This window comes from Lepidochelys kempii, chromosome 6 (genome assembly GCF_965140285.1).
Source record: "Lepidochelys kempii isolate rLepKem1 chromosome 6, rLepKem1.hap1, whole genome shotgun sequence".
Taxonomy (NCBI): Eukaryota; Metazoa; Chordata; order Testudines; family Cheloniidae; genus Lepidochelys; species Lepidochelys kempii.
This window is the reverse complement of record NC_136385.1, coordinates 53,055,882-53,077,776: the sequence shown is the minus strand read 5'-3', so window position 1 is coordinate 53,077,776 and position 21,895 is coordinate 53,055,882. Positions and strand designations below refer to the sequence as shown.

The 21,895-nt window shown below is 40.8% G+C and overlaps 1 protein-coding gene across 3 annotated transcripts in view; it reads left to right on the top strand.

The window, feature by feature from the left end:
- Positions 1-21,421, top strand: part of PAMR1 (peptidase domain containing associated with muscle regeneration 1) — a 68,608-nt gene extending 47,187 nt beyond the window's left edge. For 2 of the 3 annotated variants that reach the window (XM_073350663.2, XM_073350662.2), the window contains exons 7-12: positions 10,471-10,641; positions 13,491-13,703; positions 15,653-15,719; positions 17,486-17,718; positions 18,778-19,070; positions 20,436-21,421. In XM_073350663.2, coding sequence (XP_073206764.1) covers positions 10,471-10,641; positions 13,491-13,703; positions 15,653-15,719; positions 17,486-17,718; positions 18,778-19,070; positions 20,436-20,972 — 1,514 coding nt within the window. In that variant the 3' untranslated portion in view covers positions 20,973-21,421. The remainder of the gene's footprint in view (positions 1-10,470; positions 10,642-13,490; positions 13,704-15,652; positions 15,720-17,485; positions 17,719-18,777; positions 19,071-20,435) is intronic. The other variant, XM_073350664.2, reaches the window with a different exon arrangement.
- The last annotated feature ends 474 nt before the right edge of the window (positions 21,422-21,895 follow it).

Here is a 21,895-nt window from a genome sequence, read left to right as displayed (position 1 = left end):
AGGGAAGGCGTGTCCCAGCACTTCCTTCCCTGTCTGGAGCCTTGCAAACCTGCCTTCTGTTTATTAGCAACTTCCGGATAACAGCACCATTTTGCTGGCAACCGAGGGGTTACTAGTAACTGGAATATACTGTACTATGGTGACAGGCACTGTACAGCTAGAGGATTTTGGCTGTTATTCATTTGGCTGTGGCAATAATATGTTATTCATTCATTCATTTGGCTGTGGCAATAATAGTTCAGTAGCAGAGTTACCCAGTTCCTGGAGATTGGGTCATACAGCTTATTATAAAAAGTGCCCCAGTTAACATGAATATTTTTCTAAGAATAGATCCTCCCTGCCCCGCAGCTTCTGTACAGAATGACAGGAGGTCTGCTGTAGTATTTATATCTAGGCTTGGCAGGATTCAATTTCTATTTTTTTTAGAATTTTGCTGAATAATATCGGTCTATTTTTAAACCTTTTTTATTTTTATCAAATTAAATTTTCACATTTGGGGAACCTTGTGGGGGGGAAGGGATACAATAATTATTTATTGATAGGAGAACAAGAGATTCAAAAAGTTAGAGCTTTATAACCAATGAAACACAAATTATCAACAGCCTATGTCAAAATATGCAAAGTAAATACCTTAAATCAACTGCTAAGAATTTCTCAAGAGTAATTTTTCTTACTTTACCTATCTGTAAATTAGGATAACTATTGATGGAAACATTTTTTGCCTTGGTTTGTGTGCATATGGTGAAATCTTTCATTATTGTATGCAGTGTTGTTGTAGCCATGTAGTGTCCCAGGATATTAGAGTGACAATGTGGGTGAGGTAAATGATTTTTATTGGACCAACTTTTATCGATACAAATCTAATCTTTCCAAGCCAATTTATTTGTCTGTATTTTTTTCTATTTGGAGGAACTTGTTATAGGGAAATCATTTTTAGCCTTGCATTTGTAGCCCCCTTGACACACTGTACAGAAATGCCCTCCTTGCTAATCACCTTCCCATTAGTAGATCTCACAAAGCCCAGTTGCTTAATTTAAAAATAAAACTCTTTCCCCCGCCTCCATCTGAAACCTAAAGCCAACAAAATTCAATAGGTTAAATATTCAAGGAACACAAAAGATGATTCTCAGGGACTCTGTACAGCACCGAACACACAAACATATAGCATATGCACACACACAACCACCCATTGAAAGGAGGGATAATATCTCCCAAAGCAATTTAGCTTTCAACATGCCCTTGCCTCAAGACACAATGCATTGATCAAACACAAAATCTCATGAGTAGCACCAAACAAAGCAATTCTCTTGATCAGTGTGTACTGCAGCCTACAGAAACCCTTTCCCCTTCCCTGCCTCAGCTGCAGAAAGATGATACACCTTCTCTTAAATCCCCTGCCAGACCATGTGACAGGCAGGTAGTCCTCAATCATTTTCTGGCCTTTTTACCCAGTCACACAATGATTGTCACTCAGAAAGGCCACTTAAGTCCTCTCCACCAACAAAAGCCAGGAACTTTCTTACCCCCGAGTGTAGATTAGGGAGAGAAGGAATAAATGTGGTTGGAATAAATGTTATCAGGACTTTGTTGTTCACATGGAGTTTCAGAACCCAATGAGCAAGAGTAGAGAACAAACTCTAAGAAAAATATAGATGACAATAAATACCATAAGGATCAGGTCTGAAAATGTAGTTAATTATGGGGCTTTGTGAAGTGCATCCCAGTGCTCTAGGATAGCTGCTGAGGAGTTCAATGGAGGCACTGTCAAAGCATGTGCTAATCACTCTGGGGCTCTGGATCATCTGCGCTTGCACAGAGCTATCACCTGGAAGAGCTAGTTTGCAACAGTAGCAGTTGTGACTAGCACATAGATTGAGGTGAAGATACATTTATTTTACATTGAATTAAGTTTCTCATTTTTCCGAGAGAGGGAGTGTCCCAAGCTACTCGAGTATCAGAGGAAGCAGCATGGTCTGGTGAATAAAGGTACGGTATGAGGAAACCTGTTAGCTGTTCCTATCTCTGCCACCGACTCACTGTCTGACTTTGGGCAAGTCACTTAATCACTCTGTGTCTCAGTTTCCCCAACAACAAAATGGGGGTGATGTTAGCTACGCATTTTTGTAAGGTCTTTGAGATATATGGATGATTAGAGCTAAATATTATTATTCTAACTAAATCTCTTCAGGCAGTCTGTCATAAATATAAAGGGAAGGGTAAACCCCTTTGAAATCCCTCCTGGCCAGGGGAAAGCTCCTCTCACCTGTAAAGGGTTAAGAAGCTAAAGGTAACCTCGCTGGCACCTGACCAAAATGACCAATGAGGAGACAAGATACTTTCAAAAGCTGGGAGGAGGGAGAGAAACAAAGGTTCTGTGGGTCAGTCTATATTCTGTCTTTGCCAGGGATAGACCAGGAATGGAGTCTTAGAACTTTTAGTAAGTAATCTAGCTAGGTATGCGTTAGATTATGATTTCTTTAAATGGCTGAGAAAAGAACTGTGCTGAATAGAATAACTATTTCTGTCTGTGTATCTTTTTTGTAACTTAAGGTTTTGCCTAGAGGGGTTCTCTATGTTTGAATCTAATTACCCTGTAAGGTATCTACCATCCTGATTTTACAGGGGGGATTTCTTTATTTCTATTTACTTCTAGTTTTATTAAAAGTCTTCTTGTAAGAAAACTGAATGCTTTTTCATTGTTCTCAGATCCAAGGGTTTGGGTCTGTGGTCACCTATGCAAATTGGTGAGGCTTTTTATCCAACATTTCCCAGGAAAGGGGGGGTGCAAGCATTGGGAGGATTGTTCATTGTTCTTAAGATCCAAGGATCTGGGTCTGTAGTCACCTAGGCAAATTGGTGAGGCTTTTTACCAAACCTTGTCCAGGAAGTGGGGTGCAAGGTTTTGGGAAGTATTTTGGGGGGAAAGATGCGTCCAAACAGCTCTTCCCCAGTAACCAGTATTAGTTTGGTGGTGGTAGCGGCCAATCCAAGGACAAAGGGTGGAATATTTTGTACTTTGGGGAAGTTTTGACCTAAGCTGGTAAAGATAAGCTTAGGAGGTTTTTCATGCAGGTCCCCACATCTGTACCCTAGAGTTCAGAGTGGGGGAGGAACCGTGACACAGTCATTTTAATAATCTTGCCCTCAAAACAAAAATTAGAGCAGAAAAAATAAAAGGTGATCAAATGAGACCCCCAGAAGCAAAAATCAAACCTATTTTTATTTAACATGGTTTATTTCAGTGGGGTTGGAGGCATACAGGGCCTCTGTATCTGTAAAGGACATTGAGCTGAAGGAAGTTCATGCAGGTAGAGCTGGATGGGAATTTTCCATTGGAATGATTTTCTGACAGGAATTCACTTTCAGCAAATTTGAAATTTCCCCAGTTTTGTAGAAATTTTTTTTATTTTCAGTTGGAAAATGGTTCCCAGATCCATGGCTCCCTTACTCCTCAGTAGCCTGCCTGGAAGGCCACTAGTTAGCCTGGTATCCCAGGCTCCCTGGCTCCTGGAGCAGTCTGCCAAGTGGATTGCCCCAGAGCCAGCCCTTTCTAGTTCCCAGGCTCCCTGAGCTGCCTGACTCTCCACCCAGTGGTCTGCCAGAACTCTGTGCAGTTCAGGAAGCTTCAGAAACATTTCAAAAGAATCAAAATGAAATTTCAGAATTCCCATTTGGTGGGAAATTTTAAAAAACAACAACCACCAGTGTTTCACTGCGATGATTTTTTTTAAATTTCGGAATTTCTTGTGGAATGGGAATTCTGCTTTCCTGTTAGATCCATGTGCACGTATCTGCTAACTCCTGTAAATGAACTTCACCTGGAACATCATTTGTTAGTGTCATATTGAATGGAGTCTATAGGCCTCTCTTCAGCTACAGAACAAGTACATCAGAATCAGCAGCAGCTTCTCCTCCATACTGCCCACTGCCAGTGCACCTCAGTCTTGACCTAAGGGGCTGCACGTAGCAGGGGTGAGAAGAGACCTCAGTCTCCACGGCTCATTCAGTTCAGTCCTTGGCTTCTCAGCTGAGATTACCAACATACCTTATGCAAAAGCAATACTGCAAGTTAATAGAAAAACCTTCCCTGAAAGCAGTTGAATAGGCACAATGTGTTATACACATTAGAACAAAGGTCAGACTGGAAGCAAATCTCTAACTTGGGACTGTGTGACCAGATCAACTTCTTTAGCAGCAGCATCATTAAAAGGCCTACACAAGCAATTTAAAAACAAACAAACGAAAAACATTTATAGGCCCTACTGTGTCAGATTTTAGGAGGATGAATGGGAAATGCAAGCCTTGCATTAGGACCAGTGATGATAAATCAGGTATCATCTGGGCATGCAATCTATTATTGAAAAGGAGATGCATTATTTAGATATAATGTATTGTGTTTTCTGCTCTCCCACCCAGTCCCCCATATATAAAAAGTGGCTTTATTTTTTTTTTTTTGAACAATGAGGCCATGGGACAAGAACAAATGGCACCTCCAGCAGGGAGTTGAAGGACACTGAAGGGAGAAAAAGTGCAGTTGATCCAGTTTCTCCCATTGCAGATTCTGGCATGAAAACCATTTCTAAATGACAGATGATTCAGAACTGAGGAATGTCTCCCAAAAGCAATTGAAAAAGGAAGGGGAATCAGCACTGTATTATTTATAATGGAACATCTGACTTTAAGAATATTTATTCATTTATTCTAGTTTTTCTCTCAATGCAAAAAAAAAAATCTGTCCAACAGGGAACAGTTTTAATATATTTCACGAGACAGATATGTTTTTCCTTTTCCAGGATGTGTCAGTAGGAGACAAAGGAGCATGCTATTAAATTTTATTACACAGTCCATGAATGTGTTACACAAGCAATTGAGACATCTGTTTTGGTTTTTTTTTGTTAGAGCATCTCTAACAGCGCAGTCCCAACTGTGTCAGCATTTCTGCTAGAAAGGCCTGAAGCCATCCCATCTTGTGCTTTTACCATTTAAGCTCTCACAAACTATATAAGTCAGGCTGGGTCCATGCTTGTATTAGATACTGCAGTGATCAGGATGTGCAAGTACTAGGATAGATTGGCTGTGAAATGTCCAAGGAAGACTGGAGGTTGAAAAACAAAGAGAAATTAAAGATGGAAAAGATCTGTTAGATAGTCCAGTCCATTTGCCTACCAGTGCAGGATTGTTTTCTCCAGGGCATTTTCTAGTGCATTCTCTGGCTGAATTTTCAGTTCTCACATGGCGAATTCTACTGCTTCCATTGGGAGTCTACACAGAAGGTTTTCTTGATACTCAGTAAGAATTTTTTTCAGAGTAGCAGCCATGTTAGTCTGTATTCGCAAAAAGAAAAGGAGTACTAGTGGCACCTTTGAGACTAATCAATTTATTTGAGCATAAGCTTTCGTGAGCTACAGCTCACTTCATCGGATGCATCCTTTTCTTTTTAGCAAGAATTTTCTGATTCTTAATTTCATCCTATCACTTCTAGACACACCCCTTTGTGCAGCCCTAAATAATTTCTAGCCGTCCTTGATCTTTTCAAACTTCAGATTCTTGTAGGCTATTAGCCATTGCTAAGGTATACATACTCAGCCCTTAACCTTTCTTCGTGGGTAAATTCCACATCATTTATGTCACTTTTCTCTGAACTCCCTCCAGTTTCTCTATATCTTTTGTGACAAAGCTCTGTCCTTGCCTCTGTGGGTCCCGCATTTCCTGGCGGATTTTGCTAGCCTCAGAGGCTCACTGTGACCCTCCACGTAACCCTTCTTTCTCTAGAGACAAGGGTCACAGTCTACTGAGCCATTTTCATCATAAGCCAGTGAGGGAGGTGAGGAGAAGTTATCCTTCCTTGCACAGTCTCTGTTGTCTCCCAGTCTGTGATTAATCAGGGGGCAAAGATGTGTGTGTGTGTGGGAGCCCGGGCCCACCCTCTACTCCGGGCTCCAGCCCAGGGACCCTAATAGTATCAGCTATGGTAGCTGACCTTTTAGAAACATGACATGTACAATTCCCTGGGCTACTTCCTCAAGCTCCACTTCACTCTTACCTCAGGGCCCCCTTCCTTGTGCCTGATATGGTGTATACTACTCAGTCTCTCCAACAGCACAACTTCCTCCCACAGCTCCTGACATGCACACCCACCTGACTAACTGGGAGGCTTTGAACTAGTTTCAGCCAGCTCCTGATTGGCTTCAGGTGTCCCAATCAACCTAGCATTCTCCCTGCCTTCTGGAAAGTTCTTAATTGGCCCCAGGTGTCTTAATTGACCTGGAGCAGCTTCCATTTCACTTATCCTGGTACCAGGGATTTGTTTAGCCTGGAGCTAATATATCTATCTCCCACTACTTTTCTATAGCCATCTGGCCTTGCCCTGTCACACTTTCTAGCAGTGAGGTGCCAAGAACAAATGCAGTATCCAAGGCATGGTCACACTTGTGCCATGTGGAGAGGGATTATTTTCAGCTCCAAGACATGCTGCATCTGTGTTTAGACAGCCCTAGATTGCACTGACTTTTGTGGTGACTTTTGTGGTGTGGTTGCATTGAAAACTCATGTTTAATTTGCTGCCCATATTTGCCTCCCAGAACCTCTCTAAGTTATTCCATCTGCTGGGTTGCAGGTGGGTGTTCTCCTCTGTTCTCAGAAGGCAGAGTGTGAAAGTCCTAGGCAGCCTAGAGCTATTGCTTCAGATGCTTTCAGAGTTGTCTCAATCTGTCATTCCTTCAATATAAATAAATTGCAGTTGTTTGTGGATATTTTTCTGCTTGAGTCCTTAAAAATCAAGGTTCTGTTGGCTCTGGGTGGGCATAAAAGGTCTGATGGTACTTTTCAGAGAGACTCTACTTGTGTCTGGTCAAAGTTTCCCCTACCCCCAACTAGTGTGGCCATCACACTGGTGGTGCATCTACATAGCTTGAAAAAGTGCTGTGGGAGAAAATGTTATCGTCTGAAAAGCTTGGCAGTGACTGCCAGGGTATATGACAGAACGGGGGACATTGCATTAACACCAAGTTGCTCCCTTAGTCTTAGAAGTAGGATAAGAGCTACTGATGCCTGTGCTTGACTCAGAGAGAAAGTCCTCTTCCTATAGTTTATCAAGACAGGTTTTTCCTTCTTCTGGTCCACTATAGCCAACTAATGCTACATCTGATCAGCATGTGAAAGCTGTAATTACTTAAGAATCCCCAAAGGTGTGAAGCTAGAATCACAGGATAATAGGAATCACTTATTTTAGAGAGAGGACCTGATCCTCAGCAGCTGGCAGATTCAGGCTCATCGTGCTTCAGAGTGAGAGTTTGACTTAAAACCAGATCTCCAATAGAGGTCAGTCGCTAAAGAGAATTATAAATAGAACCAGGCGCAGATGGCTGGACATTTTGCTGGATTGCACAGCACAGGGTTAGGTATAAATGACAGCTACTTTCACAAAGTAGTCCACTATTTTTTTAAAAAACTTTTGAGAAATAGCTGCACAGACAACTGGAAGGGTTGGGTGTATTCTGAAAGGAGCTGAGAATGTTGAAAGGCTTTAACAAAATATCTCAGACAAAGAAGACCATCCTAAAATTCAATTGCATGTGCTGTACAATCTGAGGGAGATGAGAAGCAATCAGGTTCATGCACCTGACAGGCAGCCATCCGGATAATGAAAGGAAAGAATTATAGGAAGCACAAAAGGTGCTAGGTTTTCTTTCAGGATCATCAGTGGAGATTTCATTGCAAAAAGTGGCCATGAGGTGAAAAGGATAAGGGCCCAATGGAACTGTTTAAAATACAGTAGGGAATAAGGATGAAAAGGAAGAGAAGCTGAAAGGAACAAAACAACAGAGAAACTCAGAAGGGTAAAGGATGCTATCAGGGTAACTTCATTACGACTGCCAGTCCAGATATTCTAGAGAACAATGCAGGACTCAGCTACAATAGTGCAATCTGATGAATGCACTGTGATATAAAATCTGATTAGTTTGATGAGAACAAAAACTAACATACAAAATAATCGACTAATTCTGCACTTACAGTGGCAAAGTGTAAGCAAAGGACAGAAGTGAGATAAATGTTTGAAAGACTTGTGTCAGAAGGGAACAGACACACAGCAGGTAAAAATATAGGTAACAAAAGGAATGTCTTTATTAATAATACTCAGCCATAATATGATGAAAGCACTGTAGAGATATTAGCTAATCCTCACACCATTTCTGTGAGGTAGGTAGTTTTATTATCCTCATCTGGGGGATATAGAAGCAAAATAACTTACCAAGACCCCACCATGAGTCTGTGGTCAAGCTACGATTAGAGCTCAGGACTTCCAAACCTGTGCTCATTTCTTTTGGTCCCAGTGTCTTTATTAACTTATCCCATGCACAAGTGCAATCTAGCTCATAATTTTGATGTTGGGTGTTGTACCAAGATAATGGAATCGAACTGTTAAAGAGAACCTTGAGATGGACAAAGCTAAGAAGGTCACCAGACTGGAAACCAATATAATGAACAGGACTAGAAACTGAAGATCATCAAGTAGGATATCAAGCAAGAAAGATACCCCGAGTCTGTGATATTCTCCCAGAAAAAGTTATTGTAGCTGGACAAAGATTCTGTCCGAGTGTATCCCAAAGATTGGGAAGCACAATTTAAACTGGTTGAAAAATAGTGTAGAGCTGATATGGGATATTGGTTAGGACTACCAGAGATGCAGAAAGCCCTATATGGGAGAGGAAGACTAATTCTGAGTGTGTTTCACAGATATTTATAGTGCTCCCCCCCCCGCTTTTTTTTAAAAAATGTATGGCAGTTGACAAGTCTGTTATGACTTTATATTTAGAGAGGAAAATTAGGAGCATGATGGAATAAATTAGCATTCCAAGAAAGATATGAAGAGTGACTGAGAATAGAGAGACCACATCTGGGCAGGCAAATTATGTTTAGAAATTTCAAAATACCTAGAAAAAATGCTTAAACAGTATGATGAATACATCCCCCTCTGCTCTCTTTCCTTTACATATGTAAAGCTATCAACTAGGAACCATAATGATATAAAAGATTTTTTGCTCAATTTTTAGGGTTACCATTTGGAGTGTTCTGGGTAAGGATATGTCCAAGTCTAAACTCTGAACCCACCAAGTTTGGGAGTGTTTGGATTTGGGGTCTTTTCTAGTTACTAAATGTCCAATGGTTTTCTCTCCCAAGGCTCACGGATAGTGGCACTGAGCCACATTGCCAAATGATCTCTTGAAGTGTGTAATATTTCTCAAAATGGTCAGAATTCTATGGACCCTTGATGCTTGTGAATGGTGTGACATCCAGACCTGCTCTTGCAAACCTTACTCACATAAATAGTCCTTATTTATGTGAGTAGTTACATAGACTTCAGTGAGTCTACTCGCATGTGTCATGAGTAAGGATTACAGGATTGGACCCTGAGAGAGGCTTTGCTATTGGCATCAATAGGAACAGGATTTGGTCATCAGTTAATAAGTAATAATATTCTTTACACTTTTAGTTAATGAAATAGTAACATAGTAAAAGAAAAATTCATAATCCTATGAAAGAAGCGTGAAACAGGAAAGATCTGTCTGGCACCCATCTGCATTGAGACTACCATCTTCTATGGGCCACAACTGCTCTTATAAAACAAGATAACAGGTACCACTGAAACAGGTAAAGCCCTAATCCTGCAGGGCTACACCTTCGTGGAGCCCAGTTGACTTCAATGCTGCATCTGTTCTCAGCGAATTGTAGAATAGGGCCCAAGATACACAGAAAGAGAGAGACACTGAATCTTCTGTTCTCTATTATGCCCTTGGAGACATTCTTCCTTGGTGTGATTAAGCTACCCAGCCAACCAGTGTACAAAGGGTGCTGTGACCTGCACATTTACTATCTGCAATAATTACATTTATTGGGATTTTTCAGTATATCCCAATATAGAAAATACTGTGGCAATGGTAAATATTGCATTATGGTAAATGACAAGGTCCATTTTTAACAGTTGTTTTTGGGCCCCACAAAACACAGCTGTACATGCTTTTAGATGTGAGTGAGAAATATTAAAGAGTATGTGAAAGCTGAAACAAGAATTTTAAAGAATTTCAAAACTGGGGTTTCCAGGTTCTAAGTTATATCTTGTATTTCTCTGTTGACCATTCAAAACTCCTATTGAGATGGAGGGAGCTTCAAATAGGGACAGTTTTAGCAACTTAAGGCCCCAGTCCTGCAAACACTCAGGCATGTGCTTACCTTAGCATACATGAACTGAATGGTACCACTTATGTGCTGAAAGTTAAGCATATGCATAAGTGTTTGTAGGATCAGGACCTAAGTAAATTTTTGAAAGAACTTGCATGTACCTGGTCTTGTAATTTTGACTCCTGTGCCCATTTTTAAGCTATTTTTTTAAATATTCTACATAAATTATCTTCCTAACACAGTCCTGTTTTTGTAATAAAGTGGATTTTTTTGAAATATCTGAACTGTCAGTGGTGATGTGTAGGACTCCAGGTGCTCCCGCTCATGGTATTGTGGAAGGAGATGACTTTAAATACGGGGCCCAGGTTTACTTCAAGTGCAACGCAGGTTACAACTTAAAAGGCAGCCGTGTTGCCTACTGTCAGCTTGATGGGAGTTGGTCAACACATCATCATGAATGTGGTAAGGTTGCTTTAAGTTTTGATTTTTATCATGCCTAACCCATTGTATTGTCATTAAAACAAGCTATTGGGATTTAAATATTGGAATGTCCAAATCTCACTTGGAATTGGGCACATCCATGACTTAACACAATGTTCTTTCATCTCTGTATTTTTAAGACACCGTAGTGGATATTAATTTACTATCTTGGTGCCCAGGCCTGCAATCCTTACTCAAACAAAGCTCCCATTGTTTCATCTATGCCTAAGCAAAGACTGCTGGGCTTGGACCATGATTGCATAATTTCTAGAACCTGAAATACAAAAGAGGACCATGTGTCTTGTGCATTAATTAATAGCTATTTCCAGCACTACTGTGTTTCTTCTGAAGAGGTTTGTTGCACTCTGTGGCAGTGATTAAATGGCTCATTGTGGGGAGAACAGAGTAACATAGCAATAGGACAGTCATGCTAGAAAAAGAAAAATACTTTTGGTTAATGTTGCCTTGATAGTATGAAGGCAAACCTTAGGTCTGCCATTGAAGATTCAAATCTTTCCTTTCCACCCCCCTAGCCAAACAGTGTCCTGTATATATTTCTTCTTCCAGAAAGATGCTTCTGTTTCAGTTGTTTCCCACTGGACAGCTTTTGTTCCCAGATTCTAGAATCCTTTGCACTGGTTGGAGTAGGGCTTTCCAAAAGATGCTGAGGCAAACAATGCAAAATATTCTTGGGAATGTTTGGGGACTCCTTTATAAGAGCTCTTGGAGATCAGGAACAACAATTAAGGACATCCTTTGGGATAGATAGGAATTCTCCAACTGAAATAAATGTTTTGGAGTTTGGTCTATGAGTAACTTCAGTTTCCCTAACATTATGATGACATTGGCTACACCTCTTTAGTCTATAACTTGGTCTGCCCCTAGCCTTGTCTCTTATTGAAGCTATCTATGTTGTAAGAAGTATGTTCTTCCCAACTGGCTTCTCCTTCTGTTTAATCCATCAGATAAGTCATAGCCCTATACTTAACTTATGTCGCAGTCTGACACCATAGAAATGATAGTGCTGTCGCAGGGTCAGATAGGAGAAGAAGGTCCTTTTCAAGTGGAGGCAGTTAGCTTACTTGGTTCAGAGAAGTTCAGGTACTTCTGAAATACAAGGGCTCTACTAACTACTTGGTGCAACCAGGCTGGATGCTACTATGGAAAATAGTTTACAAAAAAGGCTCCTTGGTGTGATATCTCAACAAGGATAGACTGATGTGATGTGGTTTCTGCCTGTCCTACCCTACTTTCCTATAGGAATGACAGACTAGATGGCAGTCTGGTCAGTGCCTGTAGGCAGGTCAAATATTTGTAGGGTAACTATAGACAGGCACATCAGGTATCTTAATTCCCCATCTCCATATCTGTGAGATCACATGGTGATGGGAGTGGTATTGTGAGACATGACCACTAGCAATGTACCAGCCACAAGGTCTTGTGAAGGAATGAAATTAATCTGTGATATGTGATCAGGAGTAAAGCAAGAGGGAGAATGATGGAACTAAACTAAAAGCAGGCATAGAGCTTCCTTTCTCTCCCTCTCCTGGATGTGAGAGAGCTCAGCTCCACCTCTTCCTGCCTCTTCAATATGGTCCAGATTCGGCAAAGCACTTACGCATGTGCCTAACTTTAAGCAGGTGATCAAGTCCATCTCTATTCACTCAGACACTCAGACATATGCTTAACTTTGGTCACATGTTTAAGTCCCATTTAAGTTAATGTAAAAAGAACATACTTAAGCACTGTGCAGAATAGGGATGGATTTAAAATAATATGCTTAAGGCTAGTCACATGGTTAAGTGCTTTGTCAGGACATGTCTGGCAAAATGAAGACTTATGCCCAGTTCAGGAAAACAGAGGGGAGTTGCACTGACCCCATCTATGATGCAAAAAATACACATTAATTTCAGCCTCATAAGAAAAGCAGCAGGGGGAAAATCAATGATTGCCAATGGACAATATCAATGGGAAATATTCTTTTTATTTCAGAGCTTCTAAATGGGTCACACAAACAGCAGAAAGCTGAAAAAAATAAAGAGTAGGGAAAATATCACTTTAAGGAACATAATCAACTAGTTGTAAGCCACAAAAAAGCAGTAAACGGTAGGAGGAAAAACAAAACAAATAAAGGGAAAAGAAAAATGGGGAGGGGATTGAGGAAGAAAAGTTTTTTTTGTAGACAGAACCTCATGTGAATAAGAACGTTTTCATGTTTGCCTTTATTTCAGAGAAAATCAGTGTTCTTTATATTTCAGTATTTCCCTGCATTGTTAAGATCTCTGTTGTGCTTAAAAAAAAAGAGAGAGAGAGAGAAAAGAAACTGAATATAAACAAAAGTGAACCTAAGTAATCTAGTTTCATTATCCAAACCTAGTGAAATGTGGAAAGTAAATAAAACAAGAAAAATGGTGCAATAAGACCCTGATCCTGCAAAGTTTTATGTATATGCTTAATTTTATGCACTGTAAGTAGTCCTGTAGAAGCCAATGGAACAACTCAGTGTGTGTAAAGTTAAGCTTATGCCTAACATTTTATAGGACTGAGGCCTAAATTTGATTTTTAAAATTATTTTCGATTTAAAGCCTTTCAGCTTTTAAAAACCTATGGTGCTGTTAGCAGTATGGTTATTATTTCTAGGCTAAGACTTCTACATTGACATTGTCCCTTTAATATTTGTTGCTGACTAGTCCTGGCATCACATTTAGTTTAAAACATTAATTGTAAATTAAGTATACTTTGTGTAGCACTGTGGGCGTGAAATGTCAAATGATCAGGGGCTCACAATTAATTCTCTGTGAAAAATGTTTACTTTTTTTTCTTGTTGTTAGTTCTACAAGAAAAAAACTGCTCAGACCCTGGTGGCCCATTCAATGGCTACAGAAGAGTGGTGGAAGACACTGGGCTAAAGACCGGACGCTACGCAAAAATCGGCACAGTCATTGCTTTCTTTTGTAACAACTCATACGTTCTTAGTGGTAATGAGCAGAGGACCTGCCAAGACAATGGAGAGTGGTCAGGGAAACAACCAATCTGCATAAAAGGTAGTTTTCAGTCTCTTTGCTCCAGCTCATAAAAACTGATATGTTTTACCTGGAATTTGTTTTGTATATTATTTTCTGGCTAAACTATCTGTTTTCTAAATACCTTCAATAAAAGGGTGTGTAATGGCTCAATCAGATTGGCACCTGATACTGAAGCTGATAGTCTGCCCACGCTCTCTGGCTGCTGAACTCAGCCAGGGAAGATGGTAGTGATTCCAAGAGAAGTTTCTTCCTTTAAGAAAGGATAGGAATTTATCTCATTTCCCCCAACACCTTTGTTTTCCCTACCCTCATACTGGAATCCGGTATGGGTAGCGTCAGTGAATCAAAGAAGACCATGGAGGAACTGGAAAATGAAGAAAGGTCTATTCTGTATAAGGAATTATTAGTCTTGCTGTCACAAGGTCCAGTTTTCAATCAGGTTTAGTCAACAGGACTCCTTACATAAGTAAGGGTTTGCAAGATCAGGCTTACAGTCTGCAGTCTTTCAAGACTTGGTTCAGCAATCCGTCTGCATTCAGCAAAGCACTTAAGCACGTGTTTAAGTGCTTTGCTGATTCAGGGTCTAATAGACGTGTGATGGGAACCACAACAAGAGGAAGGATGTGTGTTGGGAACTATCTAAACATTTCCCCAAAGAGAGAGAATTTTGTAATACATATTAACAGATCTTTGTTAAACAAAATGAAATATTATAAGGACAATTATTTATCCTTTTGGGGTTTTGTTCTGTATTTTAAGGCTTAAACACCCTTGCTGCACATTGTGTTAAGTGCTCCATTGATAGAAAGTACCTTTTCCCTCTAACCCTTTTGATTGATGTTAACTTTAACAATTACCAAAGGTTTAACATATGTTATTAATCACAAATGCAACTAAGTATTGTAGAATGCCACAGTGTATGACTTCTCAAACATACAGATGAACCACATCCAACAGGAATCCCTCAGTTCATCCACTTTACTGGAGGGAAAGAGATCTTGGCACAATCAGCTGAATTATTAAGGACCAATCAGATATCTATCTCCCCCCCAAAATAATTATAATATACATAATTTAAAGTCCTGGGATTCCCCCATCTGTTATCTTAGGCAAATTTGAGTCAACTTGTTATGCTCGTTCGAATTAGGCCCCTCTCAGACGGGTGTACAAGATGACAGGTTGGCAGCTATCTGTAACATCCTACTATTTTCATGCCAGGTGCCCAATCATCTGGATTATCCATGTATACCTAGGCAGATGGTGATTATATATTTTAATTCGATTTTAACAAAAGTTCACTCAGATTGCAAATAATCTGCTGTGGTCTTTTAATTATTGCTCTGCAAAAGCACTAGTGGTCATTTCTCTCTCTATGGCTAAAACTATTATACCTGCCTAAGGCAGAAGACACACAGATATTACAAAGATGGATGCCTGGCAAATGGGGTAGATAGAGCAACAGAAAAAGTATTTTTAGGGGCAGAGAAAAAGTTGGGCTCCTCAGCTAATCTCTTGTGGTATATCACATTCTTGGTAGACACTGAAAAGAGTTTGAGAGAGAGAGAGAACTCAACTCTTTTCAGTGTCTATCAGGAATGTAATATACCACAAGAGACTAGTTGAGGATCCCAGCTTTTGCTATCTATCTATCTATCATTTATTTAGGCAGGTTTAACAGGTTTACAAAACCCTTGCCATGTATATATCAGAGACAAAATAATTATCATTCCAACAGTGAGCATTTGTTTAGAGAAACATACAGTAACATAATCATCAGATCTCTCTATAACAGGGCCAACAGGGGTGTTACCACATATATTTTAATGCATATAATTATATCTACTTATTGCCTCTTCTCTTCATCCAGTCCATTGTTGCTAGTGACAGGAAAGATGGACAGGTATCTGAACCATAACATTTGAGCTCTGAACATGGAAAAGGATTGTGCAACACTGTATTTTTTTTAGCCTGCAGAGAGCCAAAGATCTCTGACCTGGTGAGACAGAAAGTGCTTCCAATGCAGGTTCAGTCAAGGTGAGATTGTAATGCCTCAATTTTAAGAACGTTTGTTGTTTATTCCCCCTATGGGATGCAGCCAGAATTAGGGTTGTGATCTTTGTAACAGTCAGCAGGGGTTCCCCAGAGATTCCTTGGGACTGTGGGGTCTTACTGAGGAAACTGGGGGTGAAGGGGGAAGGCATCCTAGGATGGTCTGTTGCAATAGGCACCATCACCCAAAGAGATGCTACATGATGTGGTAGGAAGCTGGGCTTGATAGGGATGGGAAAGCTTGGTCAGAAAAAAATCAGGGCCTGCCCTGAACTTTTGCTCATTTCTCAGAAAGAACCCAACCCAAATCTGTCTGAGGATTCTGCCATGTTCAGAGTAATTTTTTTATAATCATTAGTATTTTTTGGTTTTGTGCCCCTCTGCAGTGCTGACCTTGTATGTTTTTAGTGGCAGTGCAAACATGACCAATATCTTCAGTCTCTGCCCCCCCCCCCCCAAAAAAAAAAAATTTACACTGCTTAACACACATGCCACCAAGAAACATATTTGGCCCTTATCACCATAGTATCTGGGCATCTCACACCCATGAATTGAACTTGTATCCCCATGCAGTAGGGAAGTATTATCCTCATTTGTACAGATGGGGAACGGAGGCAGAGAAAGTGATTTATCTGCTGTTACACAGAAAGTTGGCAGCTGAAGAGGGAACTGAACATAGGCGTCAGAAGTCCTAACCTAGTGCCCTATCAACTGGACCATCCTTCCTATTCAGATGTCGTCTTGTTTAAAGAAAAGAAATGGACTTTACTGCCACTGCTCTCAGTCTTAGTATCTTGGCTTTGAGGGGGTGTCACATGTAATCTGACAGTTTCCACATATATAAGACAATCTGTCTCTCTGGGACCTTAAGGGATATATGCTATCATGAGAAAAATCATAACATACCGTGAGAAAAATCTATTCCCCAGGCATTTCTAGCTCGATTGGCTGCAACAGGTAGCAGCAATCTCACAGGAAACTCATTTCCTGTCCATTTTTGCAGATTTCAATAGGTTTCCCCACAAGCAATCAGACCTTCATGTACTTCCAAGTGGTTTCTCACAGAGATCATGTAGTTGTCATGAATGAAGGATTTAAAATATTAGCTTTGTAAAGTTCATAGTAAAAATTCAGAATGGTTAATTTCATTTTTAGAGCACATTTAAACATTAAAAATAGGTCCCATACTTCATCAGATCAGTGCAATCCCTAAACTAAAATTTAGCGATTGGTGCAATTATACATTCTCTCCGGTATGGTAATCATCTCTGTTAATTGCTAAATCAAGCTACTTTATCAACATAGTTTAGTCTGAATCTTTTCCCAATACTGCCTATTATAATGTTCACTAGCGAAAAAGAAGGAGTCTAAACTCCTCTCTAGTGAAAATTAATTATAGAACACCCAATTCGAGTATAATTTTTCCATTGAAAAATGCAGCATCACATGTCTTTTGCAAATGGTGATAACATGAACTATTATCCACAAAATATTCCTATGTAACTGGAGACACTCCAGAAAAGGTAAACTAAAAAAACAAAAACAACCCCTCCCCCCATCTATATAAAGGCTGAGCTGCAAATGGGAATTCTGCTAAACTGTGTTGGAGAGTTTTTTGCCTTGTGCTTCCAGCAAATAAGCAAAGCCCTTACGTTTTAAAATGGTGCGTAGTGCAGCTGGTGATAAAGCAATGATCATGATCGTTTTTTGTCATATTATCATTTCCCCATGTTTCTTGTATGGTGAAACAGGGAGACGCCTTTGCATCAACTCTACTCTTCTGCATTCAGCAAACAGAAGCTCGAAATATATCCAACCAAGAAGCCAATGCTGCCCTTTGGAGACCTGCCTCCAGGGTACCAGCATTTGCACACTCAGCTTCAGTATGACTGCATTTCTCCCTTCTACCGCCGCCTGGGAAGCAGCAGGAGAACCTGTCTGAAGACAGGAAAATGGAGTGGGCGGGCTCCCACATGCATTCCAAGTGAGTTGTTAAGAAGAAAAGAAATACTCATCTTCTGTGGGTGGGGGCATGTATGCATCTTAGATAAATGGAGATTCCTAACAATGTAGGCTGCCTGTGCTCCCAGCTGGGCGAGAAGGCGCAATGGCACTGGGAAGATAGATGACTCTTTCTACTCCACAGCAGAACTTCTGTTGATGACACCAAGTGAGGAGTCAAACTTTCAGTTTTGTAATTTGCCTATGATTTGGAAACATTTTCCTATTATTCACATTTTCCCACTTAGAGCAAATTCAATTTTTCACTTGTCTCTGCGCTTTGGCAGATAATTTACAAATACATCAGACCAAAAGCAATAAAGTGGAACCAGTGAACTTTTAAGAGGCTACTCCCTTTACTCGATCCTGCTGAGGATGGGACTATTTTGCAAAGTTCAGAACTGGGTACGAATTACCTCAGAGTTAGGGGCTATGCAAATCTGGAGATTTGGGACAGCCCATTATTGGCATAGGGCCAACTGTAAAGTTCAGATCCAGACAAAAGTTCAGAGGGTTTTGGATCTGGGATTTTGGTTTGGGCTCATCTCAAGTATCTAGAAATATTTTTTTCAGTCTTTAGTTGCATAAAGCCCATTTCTACGAGATGACCCATTTCTGGTCGATTCTTGTGTGGTTGCTTAAGATGGGTTTTAGGGTGGAATTTTCACACAGCTGTGGTGTCATCCTGATTCTTTCATATCTTTATGTAATTATATTGTTATAGGGCAGTCTTACAAAATTGTAATGGAAAATTACTAGTTCAGATGCAAAATTTACCTTCCCACCTTTTAAGAGGAATTCCAATGAGAATGAAAAAACTAATAATATTTTATTCACCCTTTAAAAATAAAAATTCTCAAGGTGTTTGTGGGTGAGTAGAATGTTGCAAGGCTGATCTAAGGGTTAATTGGTAAACATTTTCCTGGTGCTAACCAATAAAGTTTAGTACCCTAAGGCGCACCATAGTTGGGAATCAGGACGTGGAGACATTCAGATTCTTGAGGAAAAAGAATCAACTCATCCTAGGTTCATATTTTTACAGTCTGTGGAAAAACGGAAAACATCACTCTTCAAAAGACTTCATCTATCAGATGGCCCTGGCAAGCAGCCATCTATCGGAAAGCCAATGGGGTAAAGGAGATCAGCCTCCGGAAGGGGGCGTGGATCCTGATCTGCAGTGGGGCCCTGGTGAATGAGCGCACTGTGGTGGTGGCAGCTCACTGTGTCACTGACTTGGGGAAGATCACGGTCCTCAAGACAGCGGAACTCAAAGTGGTCTTGGGGAAATTCTACAGGGACGACGACCGAAATGAGAAGACTATCCAGAACTTACGGGTGAGTAAGGCATTCAGATGGGAGTGGAGAAGTGCTGACAGAGATACAGACCTGGATCACCCCTGTGGTCCGTCTTGCATGAAGAGAAAAAAGCCCATTCTTAGGAATATGTATTATATATTTTGCATACTTTTGTTTTGACATTCCTGGAGCCTGAAGTCCCATGTTCATTGGCAGAACTCTTATGGTATGGGAGGGGCAGCAGCACCACTGCAAGCTTCCCTGCACATCATCCCACTAACATCCCTCACTCCTGACAAATAGGGATGAATAGAATTGTTCAGCTGGTCTCTTGGCTGAGATTTCCAAAAAAAAAGGGATGCCAGCCAGTGCCAACCAGTGATTGTGCTTTCGGGGAGGGAGACACATGTCCACTGATCCTGGTCTGTGACCATCAACTCATTTTACATTTCAGCCCCAGATCTAAACAACTCCAAACTTTGGGGAAGTTTGGATCTGACTCCAGATCCATAGATAACAGTTCAGGCCCAGGTCTCATCAAAGTAATTTGATGAGTTAATTGATTTTCCAAGCTAACCTGGGCAGACTAATGGTTTCATATCAAAATCAGGAGAAACTCAGCAGTTTTAATTGTGTTTTTCTTTTTGATTTTTGAGTTCATTAATATGTTCTCTCCAATAAAATACAGTTACTTTGTTTCTTGTTTTATATTCAACTTTCTGCTTCATTTTGGTACCTAACCCCACCTTCCTCTGCCTATCCAGAGTATTTTATTATTCTTGATAGGAAAGTCTTTCCCCATTCTGCTGCCTGGAGTTTTCTTCTGACAGCATCTTATCAGCCCAGTAAGGGATAAAAGATTAGGCTCTAAAGTTATATATTGCATAATGCATTAACTCTTTCTTTTGGGGTGAGTTATTGGAAGAAACTCAATAAGATATATTTTAGTTCATCTGTAGGACACTGTTACATTTCTGCAGACTGAAACTGACATGCAATCAGACATTGTCCACTAAAGGACTAGGCAAAGTTTTCTCAATAAAAGGTTAAGCTACTTGAAATATATTTCCCTCTTCCCTCCTCCAATTTCATTGCAATCATAAAGTGGGCCAATTTTTGTTGAAAAATTGATTGCCTTTCATGATTTCTTTCTTTTTGCTGTCAGTAAAAATTGATTTGATCCCAAGCAAAAGTTGTCTTTGAAACACCGCATTTGAATATTTTGCATATTCTTGATTTGAAAGAGCATTTGACTGAGTAGCATAGACAAGGAAGCTTTGAGGGGTGCAAAATCAGCTGAGATTAAATGTGAAAATATCATGGAAAAATGGTCAATGATTTCCCACACTTCTATTGTCCATCATTATTAATTCTGTAAATTTTCCCTCTCTGGTTCCTTCCTAGATTTCTGCCATCCTAGTGCATCCAAACTTTGACCCCATATTGCTTGATTCCGACATGGCCATTGTAAAACTCCTGGACAAAGCCAAAATCAGCAGCCATGTTCAACCCATTTGCCTGGCATCTGCTCATGATTTGGACCCATCCACAGAGGATTTAAAAATAGTGATTACTGGCTGGAAGATACTGGCTGACATTAAGGATCCCAGCTACAAGAATGATACAATCCGCATGGGAGTTGTTCAGATGGTGGACTCGCTCTTGTGCGAGCAGCAGTATGAGGATAATGGAATCCAGGTCATCATCACTGACAGCATGTTCTGTGCCAGGCAGCACCCCACTGCCTTTTCTAACATCTGCCCTGCTGAGACTGGAGGCATTGCAGCCATAACGTTGCCAGGAAAAGCGTCTCCTGAGCTAAAATGGCACCTGATGGGATTAGTGAGCTGGGGCTATGATAAAACTTGCAGCCTAGAACTCTACACTGGTTATACCAAAGCAATTCCATTCAAGGACTGGATTGAGAAGAACATGAAATAAAAAGCTGTTTCTGGAAATGGCCTTTTATAAATTTCGTAGTTTCTCTCACAATCTCTACTGCTTTAGGCTTCTCTTCCCACCGACGGTTAAGGCAGATGCCCTGACATTTTGTCATAGGCTCCGCTGTTCAGTGAGGCCACTTTACTTACAATACAGGCTCTCTCTGCTTGAGGAGTTTCGACTTATCTCCCCCTGCCTGTCTTCCTGGGTGGGAAGGTGGTGCTTGGCTCCTGAATCTGACACCCATAAGCAGGACAACTGGTAATGGCTGAATTCAGTCTGTGGTTTATAGTCAGCTAGATAAATGGATCTGTGTGCATTTCACAAAGGAGCACAGGTTTGAGAGTAGCCTGAAGTAATTACTATGGAGGAGCTTGTTATGGTGTATTCTCTGTATTGCCATAGTACGATGTATTCTTTCCCCCTCCTGAGTACTGTACACATTAAATGAAGGTTTGTTTTTTAACCTATTTACCCATGTCCGATATCAGTTTTATTCAGAGTCCCTGTCTCCTTTTTTATGTCCCACTGTCAGTGGGATGAACCTCCCCGCTTAGCGGTTATGCAGTAGGGGAACCCGGTCTCTCCCCCTCCACTCTGTCCCAACCCAAGAGCCCTCTTGAGCATCATAAGGCAGGAGTCCACTACTGGCTGTCTGGCTAATGCCTCCCCTGGTCCTCCTCAGCAGGGTAGGGATTCTTGGCTCTGTGCAGCAGATCTCCCCTGGGAAAGCCTTCCCGGCATTGTCCCTTTGCAGCAGGAAGCGCAGGTCTGTCTCGCTTCACCTACCATCCTGCTGTGCTGAGAGACTACTTTCCACTGCTCTCCTCCAACTGGAGCAGGCCCATGAGGCAGCAAGGTTTCCCAAGCCCAGGATTGTTCCTGCACCCTTAACTCTCCAGTGTGGGGTTTGTCCATCACAT